At 33.8% G+C, this 19,870-nt stretch overlaps 2 protein-coding genes, 1 non-coding gene and 1 pseudogene across 4 annotated transcripts; 3 read left to right on the top strand and 1 right to left on the bottom strand.

The window, feature by feature from the left end:
* The first annotated feature begins 1,007 nt into the window (after nucleotides 1-1,007).
* Nucleotides 1,008-2,359, top strand: LOC118054011 (transcription repressor OFP4). Its single transcript, XM_035065445.2, has one exon. It carries the CDS (start codon nucleotides 1,052-1,054, stop codon nucleotides 2,204-2,206), a length of 1,155 nt encoding a protein of 384 aa, XP_034921336.1. The 5' UTR covers nucleotides 1,008-1,051; the 3' UTR covers nucleotides 2,207-2,359.
* A 7,103-nt stretch (nucleotides 2,360-9,462) lies between these two features.
* Nucleotides 9,463-13,945, bottom strand: LOC118054010 (probable serine/threonine-protein kinase WNK4). 2 transcript variants are annotated; one of them, XM_035065442.2, is made up of 7 exons: nucleotides 13,145-13,945; nucleotides 12,071-12,336; nucleotides 11,760-11,983; nucleotides 11,511-11,668; nucleotides 11,122-11,431; nucleotides 10,615-10,917; nucleotides 9,463-10,223 (listed from the first exon to the last, which is right to left on the bottom strand). In XM_035065442.2, the coding sequence occupies exons 1-7, from the start codon at nucleotides 13,238-13,240 to the stop codon at nucleotides 9,754-9,756; spliced, it is 1,827 nt and encodes a 608-aa protein (XP_034921333.1). In that variant the 5' UTR covers nucleotides 13,241-13,945; the 3' UTR covers nucleotides 9,463-9,753. The 2 variants fall into 2 exon arrangements, with proteins under 2 accessions (XP_034921333.1, XP_034921334.1); XM_035065443.2 differs by lacking the exon at nucleotides 12,071-12,336.
* A 5,730-nt stretch (nucleotides 13,946-19,675) lies between these two features.
* Nucleotides 19,676-19,746, top strand: TRNAG-GCC (transfer RNA glycine (anticodon GCC)). Its single transcript has one exon. It is a non-coding gene; the product is annotated as a tRNA-Gly (tRNA).
* Nucleotides 19,747-19,751: 5 nt separating this feature from the next.
* Nucleotides 19,752-19,842, top strand: LOC118054070 (small nucleolar RNA snoR114; annotated as a pseudogene).
* The last annotated feature ends 28 nt before the right edge of the window (nucleotides 19,843-19,870 follow it).

The raw sequence follows: 19,870 nt of genomic DNA, 5'->3' as shown, positions 1-19,870 counted from the left end.
GACACTAGCTTTATAGTTGCTGCTCTTACGATGGCTGTCAAGGTGGCAGCGCAATCAGCAACTCTTGCCAGAAAACCATTTGTTGAACGCTTGAATGCCATCAACTTCCAGTCCCCGGTAAAGAGAGAATGTCTTATATGTATCAGAACAAGAAATTTCTTACTTGACGAAGTTTTTTCTTTTTCTTAAGGAATATTTCAGAAGGTTGATGGAATAATTGTTGTGATCCTTCACATACATGATTCCTAAATTATTGCTGACTGTATTTGGTCCACAGTAGCACAGCCTAGTTCCTAAACCAGAATTAGGTGTGCCTCAGACAAAACCAGCATGTGATTGAGCTCCCTTCACCTGTTGCTGTATCGGAATCCATCAGTTTGGAGAAATGCAATTTCATCCTCAGCTGGGAAAAGAGAAGTGAAAAAACCTATGGAGTGTTTGGTAGGGGACCCGGAACTGAATGTGCAGCACCAGGCATGTGTGGGGGCATTGTGAAATCAAGTTGAAAAGGCACGGAATATCATCATTTGTGAAACATGGAATTATGGGAAAGAACACAGCACTTAGTAGACATATGGGCCTTGATTAATGCTAAAATCATCATTACTCTCTCTTAACCCTTGATTTGGCTGAGCAAAAGATGAGGCACCAGATGAGGTGTTCTCACAAAGCTTCAAGTTCCAGCGATATATTGGCTACTGGCCACAGGAGTGTATATAAAATGGTACAAGTGATTCACAGACTAAAATTTAGCCAATGTTTTCAGGCCCTCAGTTTCTTTTAGTAAAGTTGAATTTTGGAGATCATTATGCATAACAAATCCTGATTATGTTTGTCTAATCCAAAAAAAAAAATTCTGATTTGTAATTATGTTAGTGGTTATGATGGAAGAGGAACACACCTTGCTTTCATGCAGAACTTTTTTCTAGTGAGCCCCCATCTATTCTTTACCTTTTATAACCCAAACTTTGTAAGCTCTTTATATCTTTTCAGTAATCAAAGAGAGGGAAAGGTAAACCAACTCAGAAAAATCTCAGAGAGGGAAAGAAAAATGGGAAATTACAGGTTTAGATTATCAGATATGATACCAAACGCCTGGTTTTACAAGCTCAAGGACATGAGCAAAAGCAGAAAGCACACCTCTCGAGCTTCCAAGAAAAAACCACCTCCAGGAACTGTAACATCACAAAAACCCAACATTTCTCATCAAAGATACTCTTATTACTTCACCACAGAACCTGAAAGAGCTGAGAAATTAGATTACTATTCACCTGCAAATCCAAAAGCCTCAGATACTCATTTCCCTGATCCACCAAGAAAATCATCCAATAGAAGAAACAAAAGAAAAACCATTTACAAGCCTTCTCCAAAACTGGTGTCCACATTCTCTGCTGACTGTAGCTGTCGCGTTACAGTTAACTCGAACCTGACCGGGTTTATTCCAGGTGATTCACCTGACTGCTCTAGCTCTCCTGTTGAGAGCTCTTATGATGAGCTTGACTTCCTATCAGAATCTGATGAAGATGATGGTTTTCTTGTTCCTGATTCAATTGATCATCATTTAGCCTCCTGGTCTAGCTCTTGTAACTGTAATGTTAGCTCTTCAACCACTGACATTATCATTGATATGAATGAAGAAACCTATGAAAGGAAAATCAAGGAGGTTGAAGGGTTTGGTAGGATCCCTGAGCTAGACCTTCCTCCTATACTGACCAAGCCTGAGAAATTCAACGACAATGAAGTTACTAAGTTCAGAAGAAGTTCATCCAAATTGGAGGAGGTCCAAGCAAGTAGGTCTCTCTCTGTCAAGATTGTCAAGGAGAAAAGCATTAGGACTTATAAAGAGAAAAAGATGAATCCTCCTACAAGAAAGTCCTCGGTGAATTCGGCAAAAGGGATAAAACTCCGAGCAAATACTCCAAGAATTGCAAGCAGGAAAATTCAGGGTTGTGCTCGAAAAAGTGTGTCATTGTCAAGAAACAAGACCCTTTCAGAGAGCTTTGCAGTGGTTAAGTTCTCAGTTGATCCACAGAGAGACTTCAAGGATTCAATGGTGGAGATGATTGTGGAGAACAATATCCGAGGTTCAAAAGATTTGGAAGACCTTCTTGCTTGTTACCTTTCTCTCAATTCAAAAGAATACCATTATATCATTGTCAAGGCATTTGAGCAAATCTGGTTTGACATGACTGACCTTCACTTGTAATTGTAAAGCCTTGTTAGATTATCAGATGCACGAATAATATGATCCTGTAAATGCTAGTGCATTAATTAAAATTTCTATTCTCTGCTTAGAATTGTTGGTTTAATCATGGAGAATTTCTTCAATATGTAGTTGATTTTTAAAGAGTTTTTACCAGGAAAATGCACCTAAAGAATCTTTGATTCTTCCCGATTCACAGTTACTAAGCCCAAGCAAAACCACAAGTTAATGACTGACAACAAAACCTGAGTTCTGTTTCTGTCAGAGTAAACTAAAAAGAAAAATTTGACTTGTCACAACCTGCTCCGGTTGATTCCAGACTTTCTGAAGAAAACAATGAGTTGAAATGCAAGCTTATGGATCATGATGAAGGACAAAGTGAGCATCAGTAATGTTATGGTTGCCAATTGCATGAGCATGAGCATGAGCATGAGCTTTTGAGCTTGAGACATGGTTGAGGTAAATGTTGACTTTGAATAGACAAGACTTCCACATGCATGGACAACAACATTAAACAAGATTAGTTGAGTGCGATCAATTTGTATTTGGTAAAGAATACCTTAATAATTAACTTGAGCAAAACCGTTATCATGCAACTAAACATAATTAACATCGTTGACTTGATTGCTAACATTCACATGTATTAACTTTGTAATTAATTGCAACTGTGACAGCTCTTACGCTCCGCTTGTTTCTGTGATGTGGCGCGATCCAACTACGGATTTAAAAGTGTTTGGTTAATGAATATATAATATATAACACAGTTTTGCTCCAAACTTTGTATTGAAATCTTAAGAAAAAGATATAATTTATAGCTTTTCTTGAACTTTTTTTCAAAACTGCAACCGCAAAAACTACTGCAACACGAAACACACTTGGAAAATCTGTATTTCAAGAAAAACAGAAAAATAGTGACACTCAGCTGTAAACTGTATGTTCCTGCTTTCAGATCTCCATTCCAGACTTGCCATTGCTTTCCTACACAGGTCCAGATAGAAAGGATCATGTGCTGGTTTCTCGTATGGGAAAAAGTTTAACCTAAGATAGGAATTATTAGAATCCTATCACATACAGGTAGTCTTGTGCCTCCGGTGGCAGATTTGTTACGGTATGGAAGGACCGACATTTTCACTAATGTAACAATTATTGCAACCTTTTTAGCAGAAAGTTGCTTCATAGGCAATTTAAGGTAAAACAGGACCACCAGTTTTTCACCCCTACAATTTCTTATGTTACCTTTCGTAGATATAGGATTAGCCAGTCTGGTGACAAGTTTCCTTTCCCTTTGTTTTTTAGCTATGCTGCTGAAAGTGGTGGTTCTTGGAAATGTAGAATTGCTACATGAGGGTTGGAGGCCAGCTGGTTGATTGGTATGCAGATTTGCCGAAGATTTTTAACTTCTGAAAACATCATGAAATACAGATTTTAGCTTGATCTTTCTCTGTAGATGGATCTAAAACCTGGAAAAAGGGAAGGCACCATCCAAAAATGACAGTGATGCATTGCTTCTCAGTAGAGTTACAGCCACATTCAACTAGTATAGCCCTAGCAGCAGCAATTGCCCTTCAAATTTCTCTAGGTTTCTTTCCCAATTTACCATCTCTTTCCACTCATTTTTTTACATGTTTTGAATGGCTAGTCCCATCAGAAGAGAAACGAGAACTGAGGGGTCACGAGAGGAATAGCTTGCTGTTATGATCGGGAAATAAGCCAGTAAATTTAGGTCAGAGTAACTGTTGAAGTGTAAACCGTAAGATTGAATAGTAAAAAGTTAATTAGTAATTTCTATAGCATGTTTTTAAGAAATAACATAAAAAACGACAGCAAGCACAAAAAAATAGAAAAGAATCGTGTGTCCAAAAGACTTCATACATAAACTTTAATTCAAAAAAATTTTAACCTATATTTTCTTTCATCAAAACTCCATATTAAAGTTTTTATAGGTAACTTATACCCAAGGAAACATGTCATAAAAAAAGGTTATATATATAAAAATTAATAGTTTTCGAACCATATTTGAAGGCTTTTCAGATCTCAAATGGTTATGAAATTTTAACTTTAGAAGAAATAAGATTTTTAAAATTTTCTAAAAAATATTAATTCAATCCAATTATCCAATAAAAAATTATATTCGTTGTCATAATGTTATCATTTAGAAAAAAATCTTCTACATCAGTATCCATAAGTTAAAGATAGAACTTGCCCTCAAGTTCTATTCATTCATTTAACTATGTTTCTAGTGTTGTTGACAATTAAAAACAGTGTTAGAGCCCTTACACTCCCTTAACATCTGACATGTTACTAGTACCATACAATTAACTAATTTAGATAAAGTAGATCAAGAATCAATTCTCAAAACACCTTTTTTTTTTTTTAATAAAACCATTACTAGCCATTAGTGACTAACTCCAAACCATACTCTTTCTCACTTCATTTTGAGTCTCCATAATCTACTTCGTTTCCTTTTTTTATATTCTTCCTAATTGGGATAAAAACAATATATTTTTACCTTTATTTTCAACAACTACCCATTCTCTCCTAAACGCCAACATTATGCATTTTATCTTTGTACTGAAGGTTTACATATTACATCATTCATCATATACAACACTCCTATTATATTACTATGTTCTTCTTAATAATGGATGACATATATCTATAGACACCTTATAACATAAACAACTATCAAAATATTTATTGCTAGTAGAAAACAAAATAAAAAAGTGTTCATCCACAATTACCTTGTTTTCTCAATTTAACTAATTTAATTTGTAGGGTTTGAGGTGTTTTTTTTATCTTGAGTTGTAACTTTTTATGCTGCCTCAATTAACACCATATGTTCACAACCACTATTATCAGTGATCAAATTACATACATTGTCCTTGATGATACAATTTGAATAGAAAAGACTAATGTGTTACCAATCTTCCCAAGAATCACCTCTAGGAACAAACAAGTTATTTTGGATGGGTAAGGTAACATCACCGTCACCTTACAAAATCTCCTCACTACTATCTAAATCATTACAAATAAGATCACCAATTTTTTCAACAAGTTCTTTACCAATAAATTCTCTACTTATAGCACTCATAGAATTGATGCCCTGGCTCGCCATAACTAAAAAAACAAAACTTAAAAATTAAAACCAGATTCAGAACCCTAACTTGTGGTTTGTTTAGTTGCTGATTTAGGTTGAATAACTTATTTTTGTTTACAAGTGCACACACCTTATTATTCTATTCATTCCAAAAGCCACCTCTACTATTTACCCCAACAACTTGTTGTTTCCTAGTAAAATGTTGTTTCTTTATAGTCAAACCTTTTTGATAAGCTTCGAAAATTATCAATAAAGATTGTAAACAAAGCACGTGATGGTTGAATTACCGCAATTCACTTAAGTACCTAGAAACCGTATGCTCATCCATTTTTGATAAATCATTCCTAGCCCCAAGTTAGTGTATTCATCACTTTTTTTTTTCTTTATAAAAATTATTATTTAAGGATAATTAAATGTCGAGCATTGAATTTATATATGTTTTCTAATTGGATTTGTGATAATCAATAAATCAACAGTGAAAAATAACAAGTTTTTCTAAATATCCAATAGTTCTTCCACCTTGTCTTGATAAATAGTCATTGGTATTGTCATGACCTGAATCTCGAGTCCATGATTAGCAATGCAGGAGTAGTGTGATAAGAACACCTCACCTATGCTAAGTTTTAGAACTACCATCTCAAAAGCACAAGTTATTTAAAAATACACAACATTTCATTATCTTCCAAAATATTATGTTACTCAAAACTAATGAAATCAAATGATAATTCAAAACTTCTCGTTAGTAATTAAAACAAAAACAAAAATCCATAGTACTTATTACATTGTCAAAATCCAAACTTAATTATAAAATTTGGGTCTTACAGGTATAAAGTTTAAGTATACCAAAAAAAAAAAGTGTTATTTCATCTTCTTCCAATTACTAATTTTCTATTTGTCTCATTTTTTGTAGACCTCTTCAAGTACTCTCACAAAGAATAAGCTTACCCTTTTAATCTAATGGTGATTAGCTTCATCCTTATCTGCTCTCGAACTTTTTGTACTAAAAAAAAATTTATACATCATTCAATCTATTAATAAACTCAGAGAGCTTTATCCAAAACTCTAAATATCCACAATACTCATCCCAATTAAGAGATTGACTCTTTTACTCTCGCCTCTGAAATGGGTTTTCAAAGCTTAACATGGATATGTGATCCCTTAAGCTTTTCACTTTCACTAACTGACTGATCAATTTCACAATCTATCTATGCATGTCTTTTATCACCTATTTCTGAACATCTCTTTCTTAAGAGAGAACCTTCTCATTCGCTCCTCATGAGTGTCGCACGTGTGCGAACATCATGATGATTTGCCACTCTCATGTATTGTATTGTATCTATCTGGAAAATATGGGGTAGACAAGAAAATCTTGTCTTTTATCAGTGAAATGGAGGTATGAGAGTCGTCACTTAGTATTTTGGCCACTAGAAACCCTAACTGATCTCAGAGAACGGGCACAAGGACTGGTTGCGTAAAGAGAAGGTATTAACATCCCAAATGCGCCCTACCTAAGGTAAGCTTCATTGTTTAATTGTCTAATATATGTTAAGGTCTAACTGTTGGTATGTCTATGGTTTAAAAAAAGTCATTCTTATTAAGGAGATCCTTATCTTATCGGAAAAAAATCTAATTGTTCTAATAGCTATAAAAGAACTACTTTTTTAATACCGGAAATGCGTTTTACGTATAGATTCATAATCACCTATACTAAAACAAAACAAAAAATATTTTTGGGTTTTTTGAAATATTGGCCTAGTTCTCATGGCTTTGATAAACTGGTTATTAAAGTCAAAATGCATGCTAAAACATATTTTTTAAAAGTTTTCTTTGCATGAAAATACAATATGATTTTTCTTTAGAGACTTGATCGTATGTATGAAAACAAAAATATATTTTTTTGTTTTATATATTTTTTTTGCAACATTTTGGAGAGAACTGAATATTTTAATACCAGATTTTTATCTTTATAGTATAAAAACACAAACCAATATTAATAGAAAATACACAAAAAAATCACAAATTTTTGAAATGATTTTTTTTAGGATAGGCTAAACCCGGCCTAGTCATTTTGGATCGGGTCAGCGCTGCCTGGCCTAGTAAACAATAGAGGATTTAGAACGAAGACGATGAAGAAAGAGGAGGAGGAGGAGGAGGAGGGAGAAGCTGACTTAGGGTGGCTGGCTGCGGACAATGGCGTTGCGGTGGATGTTCTTCTTCTCTCATCTACTTCTCCCTGCTTCTACTTCCTCTGGTTTTTTGTTTGTATGTCTGCTGCTCCTCTAGCTTTTGTTTCCTTTTTTTTTTTCTTATGATTTCTTCTCTGTCTCTTCTTGTTTCTCTTCTGGTTCTTTTTTTCCTTTTCAGTTCGTTCACTCCTCTCTCTCTCTCTCTCTCTGTTTTTGTTCTCTTCCTTTTTTTTCTTTCCTTTTTATTTTCTCTGCTCCTCTGTTTCTTTTCTCTCTCCTCTATATCTTAAACATTCTCTCTTTCTTTCTTTTTAATCTCTCTCGTTCTTCCTCTGTAATCTTTCTCTCCAGTTGGTCCCTCCTCTTTGTTCGTCTCTTCTCTCTATTCTTTCGTCTTGTTTTTTCTTATTTATCTCTGTCCCCTGACACTCTCTCTCCCCTAGTATTTATAAGTAGAAAATAAAGGAGAGAGGGCTACAACCCCTGTCCAGTCATGGCACAAGAGTAGGGTGGGCGGACAGCCACTGGGCAGTTGCCTTAAAGCTGCTCAAAGGGCTTGTCCACTTTTTTTTTTTTGTCTGGTGATAGGTCATGGGTCAAAGTTTAGACAAGTGGGGGGAAAGAGAGATACAGAGGAGAAAAACTTATCCTTCCCTTGCCTCTGTATGTGCTTTAAGAATGATAGAATTGTGTCGAACAAGGTCATTACACAAAAATTCTAATTTGAATTTTTATTACAATATTTTCTTTAATTAAAACTTCATTTTACATGTGCTTAATACTAGGGTAAAATCCTAAACAAATCTAAAAAGAATTATAAAAGAAATCTAAATCAAATAGTAAAAAGAATTTTAAATCAACTAGCAAAATATAACAACTCCTAAATTATAATTTCTAGGTCTTATTTGAAGATCTTTCCAGCTTTAGATGACTATAAAATTTTTTAACTTTATAGAAAAGAAAACCTTTAAAATCTCCTAGTAGAAATTCAATCCATCCAACAGTTAGATAAAAAATCATGCGGAAAATCTCATGCATCAACAATGAAACGACATTCATTAAGGTAGCAAGCTTAGTTCTTCCAAAAACTAAATCACGAGAAAGGCCTAGGATAGCTGAAGATCTGTGATCCGAGGAAGGTCTGAATTCTTGTGAACACCTACAGGGACCACCAGATTATCACATTCCTGGTATGTCTGTGAAGGAAGCAAGGAGGACCACATGAAGGCTAGGGTGGGGGGATAACCTAACTGTACAGTAGCCGTTAGGGAGCCGTACCCATGATTGCACACTTGATGAGTCTCTTTTCATGCAAAACCACCTAGCTCCTCAGGACTTGTTACTTTCATACATAATATATATAGGGACTCGAATTTTCCAACCCGTAAATCAGATCCTGCTGGATTAAAGTTAGAAAACAATATAGGAGTATTCGCTGTCATCAACTTGTACCAAAGTCAGAAACCTCAAGAGAAATGCTTTTCTACCAATGAAGTTATCGATGCGACCTCTTTTGAGAAAAAGTGGGAGCATCATAATTCAGGCAGGATCCACCCAGTCAAAATTTAAGGCAAACAACCGGGCACTGCAGATGATACCCAAATGTGAAATCTACACAGTTATGCCTTGCAATTATGGACATAAAGAGCACAGCATGCTGTACTGCATTATTTGGTTTCGGTGATGCATTGCTTCCACTTGTTTCACCGTATTGACAAAATATTAAATCCCAGCAAGCAATCCATGTAACTATTGATGACATGACCATATGGTTGAAACTGTTGTCGCTTTTACTTCGTCAAAAATCTCAGTATCAGGATATACCCTTTTCAGGTTTACCCCTAAAATGAAGGTTTTACTTGCAGGCTTCCTGAAACATTTTCATATAGGGTTTTACATGTGAAAAACTGGAAGCAAGACTTCGTAAAAAGCAGAACTTCGAATATAAATGCATAATGTTTGCCCATGGCTGCAAGTAAAAGAAAGCAGTAATAATTATATTGCTAATACAGCTAGTTTCACACTGCACAAAACATGTCAGTACATATTTACACTGACTATGTATCTAGCACTCTACCTTCCACCTGGGAATTTTCAGTACTAACTGACATGGATGCCCGACAAAGCTTCCTCATTTAGTTGTTTGTACAGTTACCGCGTAAGGGGTAATCTAGCTGGTACTTGAAGCATTTTCTTGATAGCTCCATTATGCAGGAACAAGATCATCAACTCTCTTATTCATCTGTGATATACACAAAGGCTAATTTTCAAGTTCTTCTGCTCGACGTCCGTTGTGATGTCTTTTTGCAAACCTCAGTAGGTTTCTGAAAACCAACATCTTCTACATCTCCTACTGTCTTGGACAATCGTCTCTTGTGCACTTCTTCCACCAATGATCGGTGTAGTAGCTGGCTACGAATATCTACCAGTGACCGGTTCCTTGTTAATCTACGACTGTCCATCATCCTTTTGCTTTTAGAGCTCGAGGCTCTAGTTTGTGATTCTAGCAAAACCTTGCAGTGGTTGTAGGCGTTTGTAGCAAGTGCCTGCCCAATATTAGAATTTGAATTTTCCTGAGGACAGAATCTTGTTGAATTTTGAGTCCTTGTGATCAGATGTTTATCTCTCCTTGCTGAGCTTAAATCAAACTTGTGCTCGTCGCCAGATATGTAGTTCAAGCAAGAATATGATCCTGAGTGTGAAGAGCTTTGAGAGCTGGTATCATCAAACAAATCATCTGCAACAGCAATTGTTTCCAATTGATATTGTGATTTTGAAATGTCAACCCAAGTCCCAGCATGCATATTAACTAGTTATTCTATTTGCCTATCTGAAGGAACATGGGATACCTAGTTTGTTCTGCCTGTAGCTTTTTTAGACAAGATAGAAATGACATTTGACTCTAGCTGCTCAAAGCAAGATATGCATTTCCAATATTCTAAAAAGAAATTACTCTGTATAAAAGGGAGATATTCCTACTTAATTTTGATTAGACAAACCAAAGCCAAGCAATCACTAGCTGGTTCTTTGGTTAGGCTGCTGATGCATAGCTTAAATGGGATCCTACAATACAGGTTACTAGACCAAAACCACAAACAGTCAGCTGTAATGCATCGTGGGAGACATACCTTGGAGCAAATGTGGCATTAATCCTGATAGGGATGCAGGAGATGATGAACAGGAGGAGGAGGAGTGGAAAGGATGATTATGCCCATCATCTTCTTGGTAGTCAAATGTATGGTGGGATTCAATATGAGGTAAGTCCCATTTCTTCCAATCCGGCACCAGAGCTGAAATCGCCCCGTCAATCATATCAGCAATTTCAAATGGTTCCCAATCATCTATCTCAAGCTCCTTGACCATCTCCATTGCAACATCGATTGGTGTATCATGTAAAATGTCGAAAGGAAAGAATATGTTCCTAAGAGTTCCTGCAATAAAACAATGAAGGGAAAGCACTTGAGATAAATGCTGATCCACAAATACTGACCAGTTAACCGAGCCTATCAAAGCCACACTGACATTAGGATGGCAAAATCTATGTATATTTTTCCTTCTTTTTAGAAACAAACAAACAATTCCTGAAGAACAAATCTGTAAAACGTTTGCCTAAAAAGAGATAATTGGATCCTTACCATCTTCATTAGCAATTTGCACTTTTAGAAAGATGGTATCGTCTTCAGGGTTCAGCTTCCCTGTGATCGTCATGTCTGTCCTTGGGGGATGATCATTCAGCTGCAGTTTCTCCATTTCCCTGTCATTCAGAAATGGCTTCTGTTTTCTGAACCTTGGAACATGTGACAGTTCAGCTTCATCAGATGCAAGAAATGGATCAAGCAGGAGCTCTTTCGCTGACAATCTCTTCGCAACAGTTACTAAGCATTTTCCAATAAACCGCTGAGCTTCCAAGTCTTGAATCCGGTGGAACACTGCTGGTAACTTCCCCTGCATAAAAAAAAATAATATGCAGGTCATACTCTAGCTCATCAGAAATTATGAATCTTAATATGAAACCAGATTTTACCGATGTGACTTTCTTGTAAATTTGTGCTGGATTAGTGCATTCACTATAAGGGTATTCGCCTGTGAGCATCTCTAACACACACATGCCAAACGAGTAGACATCAACTAGTTCATTGTAATTCTCCTCGTATAGTTCCGGCGCCATGAATTCCGGAGTTCCTAGCGATGGTCACCAAATAGTAATGATGACAATAGTCAGCAGAAACAGAACAGACATTAATCCAGGCACTAGAGTAGGAAAAATGAGTACCTATGACACTGTGTGCTGATTGGGAACCCCGGAGAACTGCCGCAAGGCCTAGATCACCAATCTTGACCTGTCCAAGATGGCCATTGACAAAGATATTGTCACATTTTAGGTCTCGATGAATTACTGGAGGATCATGGCCGTGTAGATACACGATGCCCTCCAAGATTTGTCGAGCCCATTTCTTGATAGCTCGGATGTTCACACGGTTATATTTTTTGCGGTATCTGCCAAATAGCAGATAGTTATTACATTATAGCATAAGACACACCAGGTTAAAGAAAGAATCTATTTTGAATTGCGAAGGAAATTACTCTCTAAGAGTTCCTGAAGTGAACATTTCAGTGATGAAGTTAAAAGTCTTTCGACGAACATCAATCCAAGAGGTGTAAAATTTGATGATGGAGTCATGGTTGAGGGTGCTGAGCAGATGAACTTCTGAGTAAAGCCTCTGCAAATCATCTGGTGAGCAAAGCACCTGGTTGAGTTTGACCTGGTTCCATGCCACCTCTATTCCTAGGAATTCATCTATGGCCTTGTACACTGTTTTCATTGCTCCTTTGCCAAGAACTTCTTCAAACTATTCATGCAAAACACAACCAGTTCTTGTCATAAGTGATCCTAATATGTTTTTCAGTAATCCCATCAATCAATTAATTAATCAGTCAATCATTCCCAGGGAGAAACTAAGTCTAAATCTTGGATTAAACACGCGCAAATCATCATCATCATCATTCACATGATAATTGTCTCTACTCTCTAATAACCACCAAATCATAAAATCAAAGCTCACAGTCTTTGCAACAACAAAAATAGTAATTCAATATTTTTCACCAACTAGTTTATTAATAAATCATCAATTTCTGGGGATCACTAAAACCAAAATTTGACATAAACAACGATTAGGACAGTGACCTTTTCCTAACTAGAACAAAAGAAGGTCTACCCAATTAAAATATTGAGATTCGTGTATTGACATTGTAGACATGTACGTGTGACAACTAAAAAGAATTCATTACTATGTGCAATCATGTTGAAACTCTTCAAACCATGTACACACACTTGGCGCATAAAACTGGAAGGAGTAGAACACGACAACTTCACTTGATGTTTTTTTTTGTCCCATTCAAGGAACAATCTTATCTTGTACAAGCTAATCCAGACCCGTTAAGTCAATTACATATGCTAAACATATCAAAGTAATCTTGAATTGTGAATCATGGCAAAACTTGGTGAAGGTACAACGAGGAGGACTTTAACTTCTATTCAATGCTATGGGAATCAAGGTAACTTGTACAAGTAAGTGCATGCAATAAGATAAGAACAAAAAAGAAGACAGCAAAAATATATGTAGAGCATGTGTGACGATGCAAAAGGCTAAAACTTACCCGACCATACCGGCCTGTAGGATCAGTTTCAGCGTAGCCATGATCAGCTTTGGTTTCATCAAAAGTATGCACTTCTTCAACTTGCTTTCTATACATCCTTATGCTTTAGCCAAAACTTTTGGAAACTTTATGGAAATAAAAAGAAGAAAAGGATGGGACTGAGGATTCTTTGACGTACGTGGGAAGATATAGCTAGCTAACTAATTTTAAGCAAAAAATCGATGTGCCCTAAATCCGAGGTTTCCTTCATGGTTTTCATAAGAGAAAACACTACAGAGAAGGCAGAAGAGTCTTGAGCAGTCTATCCTTAGCATGATCCAATCCATCTGTATAACTCCATTTGAAAATAAGTCGTACTTCTTGGCAACCATTTGGAGTGAAAACAAAAACAAAAAATAGTGGCTTTGCCTTAGAATTGACCTGAGAATATTATGGCATGTGATGGAATGATGCTGTCTAGTTTTCTTGAGGTTGGAAAAGCAAATACTACTGTTTGCGAACCAGGATAGTGGGCAGTGCAAGCAAAAAATACTTACGTAATTGGATAGATTCATCCATCACTCAAAAGAATTATACGGGATAATTAATTCTTACATAGGAAAGTGATGGGATTCTGAATTTGAAGAACCTGTGGCCATGTTTTGTCGGAGACATTTGTGGATGCTAAAGAATCCCCAAAAATATATATATTGAAAGATTATTATGAATTTATGAGAGAATAGTTCGGGAACAGAATCTGAAGAAAGCTAGCCAAAATGCAAAAATGTTTTATAAGAGATGGCTGTGATTGCAACTTCTTCGCAGGAGGTGCTCAATAAATAAGGAGGTAGTAGAGGAGTAAAGAAGAAACTACATGGAAATATGTAAGTATGGGGCCTATATATTATCTTATATGAAGGGAGTTGACAGCATATTAAATCCCCATGATTATTTTTATGTTTTAAAAATAATTTTAAAAATATTTATTTTTTTATTTTAAATTAATATATTTTGATATATTTACATTATTTTAATATGGTGATATTAAAAATAATTTTTTAAAAATAAAAAATATTATTTTAATATATTTTTAAGTAAAATACACTTTAAAAAACAATCATAATTATATTTTCAAACAAGTCACCGCATGCAATATAACAGTGGCCATGCTTTAGGATTTGTTTATAATTAATACAGAACTCATTTTAGGCTTGAAGTTTCTATCATGCCATTATCTCTTTATTGAAATAATATATTTAAATTTAATTAGCTCTATTTCTGTTTTAATATGGCTGTGTTCTGATATAAGAAAATAGATAGATGTGAAATAAATTTGTTTTTAAAAACAGTCTTAGAATAATTTTATATTATTTGGAAGGAGAAAGGAAAAAGAAATATATCTTCATTATCTTCATTGTAATCCAGTGCTGCCCGAATTCTTTGTCTTATGAGCATGATATGAATAAATTATTAACTAATTAATTATATTTTTTTAAAAAGAAATGAGATAAAAAGTATAGTTACATATGTTTTTCAAAGTATTTTTTTATCTAGAAATATATCAAAATAATATTTTTTTTATTTTAAAAAAATTATTTTTGATACATCATATTAAAATGATCTAAAAACATTAAAAAAAATATTAATTTAAAATAAAAATAAATAAAATATCTTTAAAACATAAAAATAAATAAGATATTCAACAAATTATGTTTTTGTGTTGAGTTTTGTGGCTTATTCTTTCTTTGTAGGTGAGAATTGTGAAGGAGGAAGATTCCTCCTCCTTATCATTGATGAGGATGTCAAGCTTGACTTTGATGCTATGGCGACTGAATGACAACACAACACGCACCCATGATCTTTTGGCGACGCTTGTGTTTTAGACAGTCACGAAAATCAAGGCAAACCTCAAACAAGCACCCAATTATATAAGAATTATCAATTAAGTCCTCGAACATCTTTTTTGGTCTCAATTGAATTTCCAAAGATTCAGAAAATTCTCAGTCAATAGCTCCATTATTCATATGAATTCGTGTATTTAAATAAATAAATATAATATATATATATATATATATATATTTATATAAAAAGAGAGGGAGATTTCAAAGAGATAGAGAGAGACTTGGTCTCGTGTGTATATATATATATCACGTAATTTGTACATGACTAATATGTTCATATAGAAAGTTCAGAAACCATTTTAAATATAATATTAAGTTGTGTGCGAGATTGATTCACTTAGTTTGAATGAAAGAAATACAGGATAATAGGTTGAAAATGATAAAATTGACTCAATTATTTTCCCATAATTATTTTTATTGAATTAAGATACTTTAACGGAATAATAGACTTAATGCATCACTTTAAGATGGTGGGTAGAGAGTCCTGTGCACTTGGATCATATTAAAAACAAATATATATATATATATATATATATATAGCTAATTACCTAGCAAAACAAGTAATAAGAGGGCGCCACCATGATACTCTTTTTATTTTTATGTAAAACAAGTTTTTTTTTTTTTTTTGGCTAAACAATACCTTAATACTCTTTCTAATAATGAGTCATCAAAGCTAAATGGCTCAATGGTTAGGTTGCAGCCATCAGAGCCAGAAACAAATTAGCTATAGATGAAAGGTGCAGAACACAACATCCCATAAACTTATTGCTTGTTTGTGAGTACAATTTAGTTTGTTTTTTTAAGTGTTTTTATATTAAAATAATTTTTTTTATTTTTTAAATATTATTTTTTAGAGTTGCGCATCAAAAATAATTTAAACATATAAAAAATATTATTTTTAATAAAAAAAATAAAACTTTTAAAAAATATAAATTGGCTCATGTTCTCAAATATGGATGATGGATTGACAAAAGGCTGTAATTATGACCTCTCATTTTCAATTTTTGATAGGCTCTTCAATTGCAAGACAGAAAAGAGTCCTCTTTCCACTTCCTATTACTTTATTCATATCCTCTGTTTCTTAATAGTTCTTTCTTTTTTTTCTTTTTTTCTTTTTTTTTTTATAATCTGGGGGTGTTCGGGTCAGCTTGTGCGTACCACAATTAATCTTCGAGCTCACTGAACATCCTGCAAGCCCAGTGAACATTTAAAGCACCGCGGAGGTGACAGGCGTACACAAGTGGAGCTTGAACCCTGGTGTGGAGGAAGGGAACAAGTTCCTTCAACCACTAGACCACAACCCCATGTGTATTTAATAGTTTTTTTTACTCATGGTGGCCCTGCCTTCCTCCTCCATTTAATTTATTTCTTATGCTTTAATCATCAAAAAAAAAATATACACTTCTTACTGTCGCCAACATTATTGTCCTTGTCTCTTAATTATATTTTATTTTTTTTTATTTCAATTATAGTGTTGGTGTTTTTCTATTGTTTTGCTGGTGTTGAAGATGGGTTTTAAAAATTAAAAAATATATATTATTTTTCTATATTTTTAAATAAAATATATTTTAAAAACAAACGTTATCATCTTACACACCCATTAAAAAGTCTGATTGACTGCGAATCTCTGCCTACCGCCACCGGCACTTTTCCTCACCATTTACCTTTTTTTCTTGCTTCTTTTGCTTTGGTGACCCGAGAAGATGGATTAGGAACACCTCGTTTTCCACATGCAGTTTCCACCATTTATATTTACAATTCCTATATATTCGAATTTGTTTCCTCTAATTGTTTGTTGTTCCAAGAAAAAGAAAAAAAAACATTTCATTTGTTCCACATTGAAAATAAAAAAAAATATGTAAGTTTGACCTTATTTATCTAGACAATCAAATGTGTTTTATATTTTTTTAATTAACAGGGATGATTATAAATCTTAACTAACCTTAAAAACATTAAAGTTATCGATTATATAAGCCTTTGGTAACTTTGAAAGAACTCAAGTTCATGATTATTAAAAAATAAATTTAAAATCTGATAAATTAAACTACCTCTCATGATTTATAATATTCAAATGCCTTTAATATATATATATATATATATATATATATATATATATATTTATATTCAGCCTCCAGCCAGCCAAGATTTAAAACATAGTGAATTGGGTAGATAAATACAATAATAGTATGTTTAGTATTATAATAATGATTATTTGAAAAAATATTCTTCGCTTTGAGATTATCATAATAGTGATTGCCGGCTTGAAATTACTCATGATATAAATATAAAACAAAAGAAGATTTAGCTAAATAAAAGTAGCGATGAGCCCTCACACATGCAAAGTGCTGGTGAACAATAGAGACCAGGCAAGAAAAATGTTGCAAAATCCAAGCGTTGACAACGAATGAAATGACAGATTAAATGCATACAGCCAGGCAGCCACCAGCTAGTGACTCGAAGAAAGGCACCGGACTTGTTAACTGTGGCCACCATGGACGACCTTTCACTTCATTTCCATGGCAGTGAGGGCCACATCACAGTGACAGCTTGTCCCCTCACTAGAGAGACCTCCACCACCACCAAGTTTTGTTCATTGATAATGGGTGGAGAATAAAGTAATCTATGGAGGTCTTGATTAAAACAATAATTGATTATAATTATGTATTCATGTCCAATCCCAAGTATTCTCTTGTGTTTTCTTCAAAATAATCAAGTACATTACAACCTCTATGAGTTAATAATATCTCTTTATGCATCAAAATTATACACACACACATGATTTAATTAAGAAATCTTTGTAAAATATGACTACAATGTTATTTATTCTCTCTTAAAATTATTGTCTCTTTAAACATCTTTTTTTTTTTTTCTTAGCACATCAATGAGCTCTAGTTTAGTGTTTTTGTATCATAAGAGATGCATCTTTAGGTGAAATAAAATCCAATACAGAACTATAATCTTTAACTTCATTTTCCTTGTTATTTTTCATTATGTTCTCAATAATTTACTTGTCAGTCAACAACTATAAAGTTACCTTATTTTATCCTATGTAGTTCAAAGGGCATTCAACATTCAATGAATCAAGATCAACCTTTTGATTAAAACATGTTGTTGAACACTTTATCATCCAAGTGTAGATCTAGATTTTTTTAAAGTCATATTATCCATAGACCTAACTTTATAATGTCAAAAATGATTTGCAATTGTACTTACTTGAACATTTATTGTCCAAGTCAAGATTGTAAGATTAATTGCATCTAAAATATTTATCTTCTCTAAATTTGGGTTTTTAATTTCATAATCCTTCAAAATATTTTGATAAAATCAATGACAGTAATATATCTGAAAAGCTTGTATGATCCCTACATCACAAAGCTAAATCTTTGATGTTGTGTTGGGAGGCAAGAAAAATGAATTAATATTTTTCAAACCTTCATTAGTTTTTAGATGACAAGGACAATTATCAACAATCAAAAAAAAAATTTACCATTTTTCTATACATTTTCTTGGAATATGATCTCAATCATCCAAGCTCATTTGTTGGCATGATACTCGTAGTTTCTTCATACTACTCAAGTTCAAATTCTTGAAACATCATGGTTTGACATACTTGTGAATATGAACTATAAAGAAATTTTCTCAAAACCATCCCCATTACAGCAAATTACAAATGCAAGTCTTTTCTTGTCTTGTTTTTTAGCTTCAAGTTATTTTATTGCAAGAAAATGATTTGGTTGTAGTTTATAAAACAATCTTATTCCATTCATATTGAAAAATCTTTCATGGAAAATTGATATAATTTCTCTTTTTTGTGGACCTCAAGTTTCTTTCCACGAAGTCTATATCAACTTATTTGCTTTCTTAAAAGTAATGATACGTTTTAATGTCATGTCTTGATTTTAAGTGTCTAAGCCAACCTTGAGAAAATAGAGTTTTAGTGTATCTACAGGATATATCTTTTAAAAAAATCATTTGTCTTCTTCGTGTTTAGTTCTTCTATCATATTCACACATTCTTGGTAAAAAATCTACTTATATAGAGCCTTTGTTGGCTCTATGAATTTTTCGGTATGGCATCATTTAACATCACTTTTTTTAATATTGATTTATATATACTTTGATGACCTCTTCATCATATTTGATGTTGTTGTTTGGTTTACTTATAAGTTCAACTTTTCTAACACTCAATTGTTTGTAAGAGCAAGTTAGATTTTTTATGTTGTATTTACAATAGCACTTTACACATTTCATCTATCATTATTGATTTTTTACACTTTTAAGATGAAAAGCAATTATGTTTAGTTTTGTTGTTTGTGATACTTATGTTTTATTTATAAATATTTTTGCTTGATTTAAAATATATAAAGTATATCAATTAAGTACACATCGAATATTATTTTAGCTTGCTGTAAAAAATGATACATTTATTTAATAAGATTAATTACATCCATACACTTATTCTGATTAAATAATTAGATAATAGGAATATAGCCATACAATGTGTGAAACACACCCTTTGCGGTTATGAAATCCATTATCATTGTTCCAAAAGATGGCAGGAAAGAGATTCTATCTTAGGATGTGTAGTGGCCATCCTCGACTTCTAGATAGACCTCATACTGATATTTCATAGAGGGAAAGAGAACCAACAAGCACCAGTGGTCTAGTGGTAGAATAGTACCCTGCCACGGTACAGACCCGGGTTCGATTCCCGGCTGGTGCATTCACGAGCGGTGAGGACATCTGTGCTCCAAGTGATGGTAGGGTCTATCACTGCCGTCTGATCTTTCATTGGACGAAAGCGAGCGCACCTGAGCTCCTGGTTTTGGTTAAATTATTTTTCTGCC

Source organism: Populus alba, chromosome 13 (assembly GCF_005239225.2).
Source record: "Populus alba chromosome 13, ASM523922v2, whole genome shotgun sequence".
Lineage (NCBI taxonomy): Eukaryota > Viridiplantae > Streptophyta > Magnoliopsida > Malpighiales > Salicaceae > Populus > Populus alba.
Note: the sequence above shows the minus strand (reverse complement) of the source record. Positions and strands in the feature narration are given on the sequence as shown.

Coding starts and splice junctions, on each gene's coding strand:
- LOC118054010 (XM_035065442.2), bottom strand. CDS start 13,240: ATGTATAGAAAGCAAGTTGAAGAAGTGCATACTTTTGATGAAACCAAA. Junction 11,984..12,070: donor ACTTCAGGAACTCTTAGAGA/GTAATTTCCTTC, acceptor GCTATTTGGCAG/ATACCGCAAAAAATATAACC. Junction 10,918..11,121: donor GCAAATTGCTAATGAAGATG/GTAAGGATCCAA, acceptor GTTTTATTGCAG/GAACTCTTAGGAACATATTC.
- LOC118054011 (XM_035065445.2), top strand. CDS start 1,052: ATGGGAAATTACAGGTTTAGATTATCAGATATGATACCAAACGCCTGG.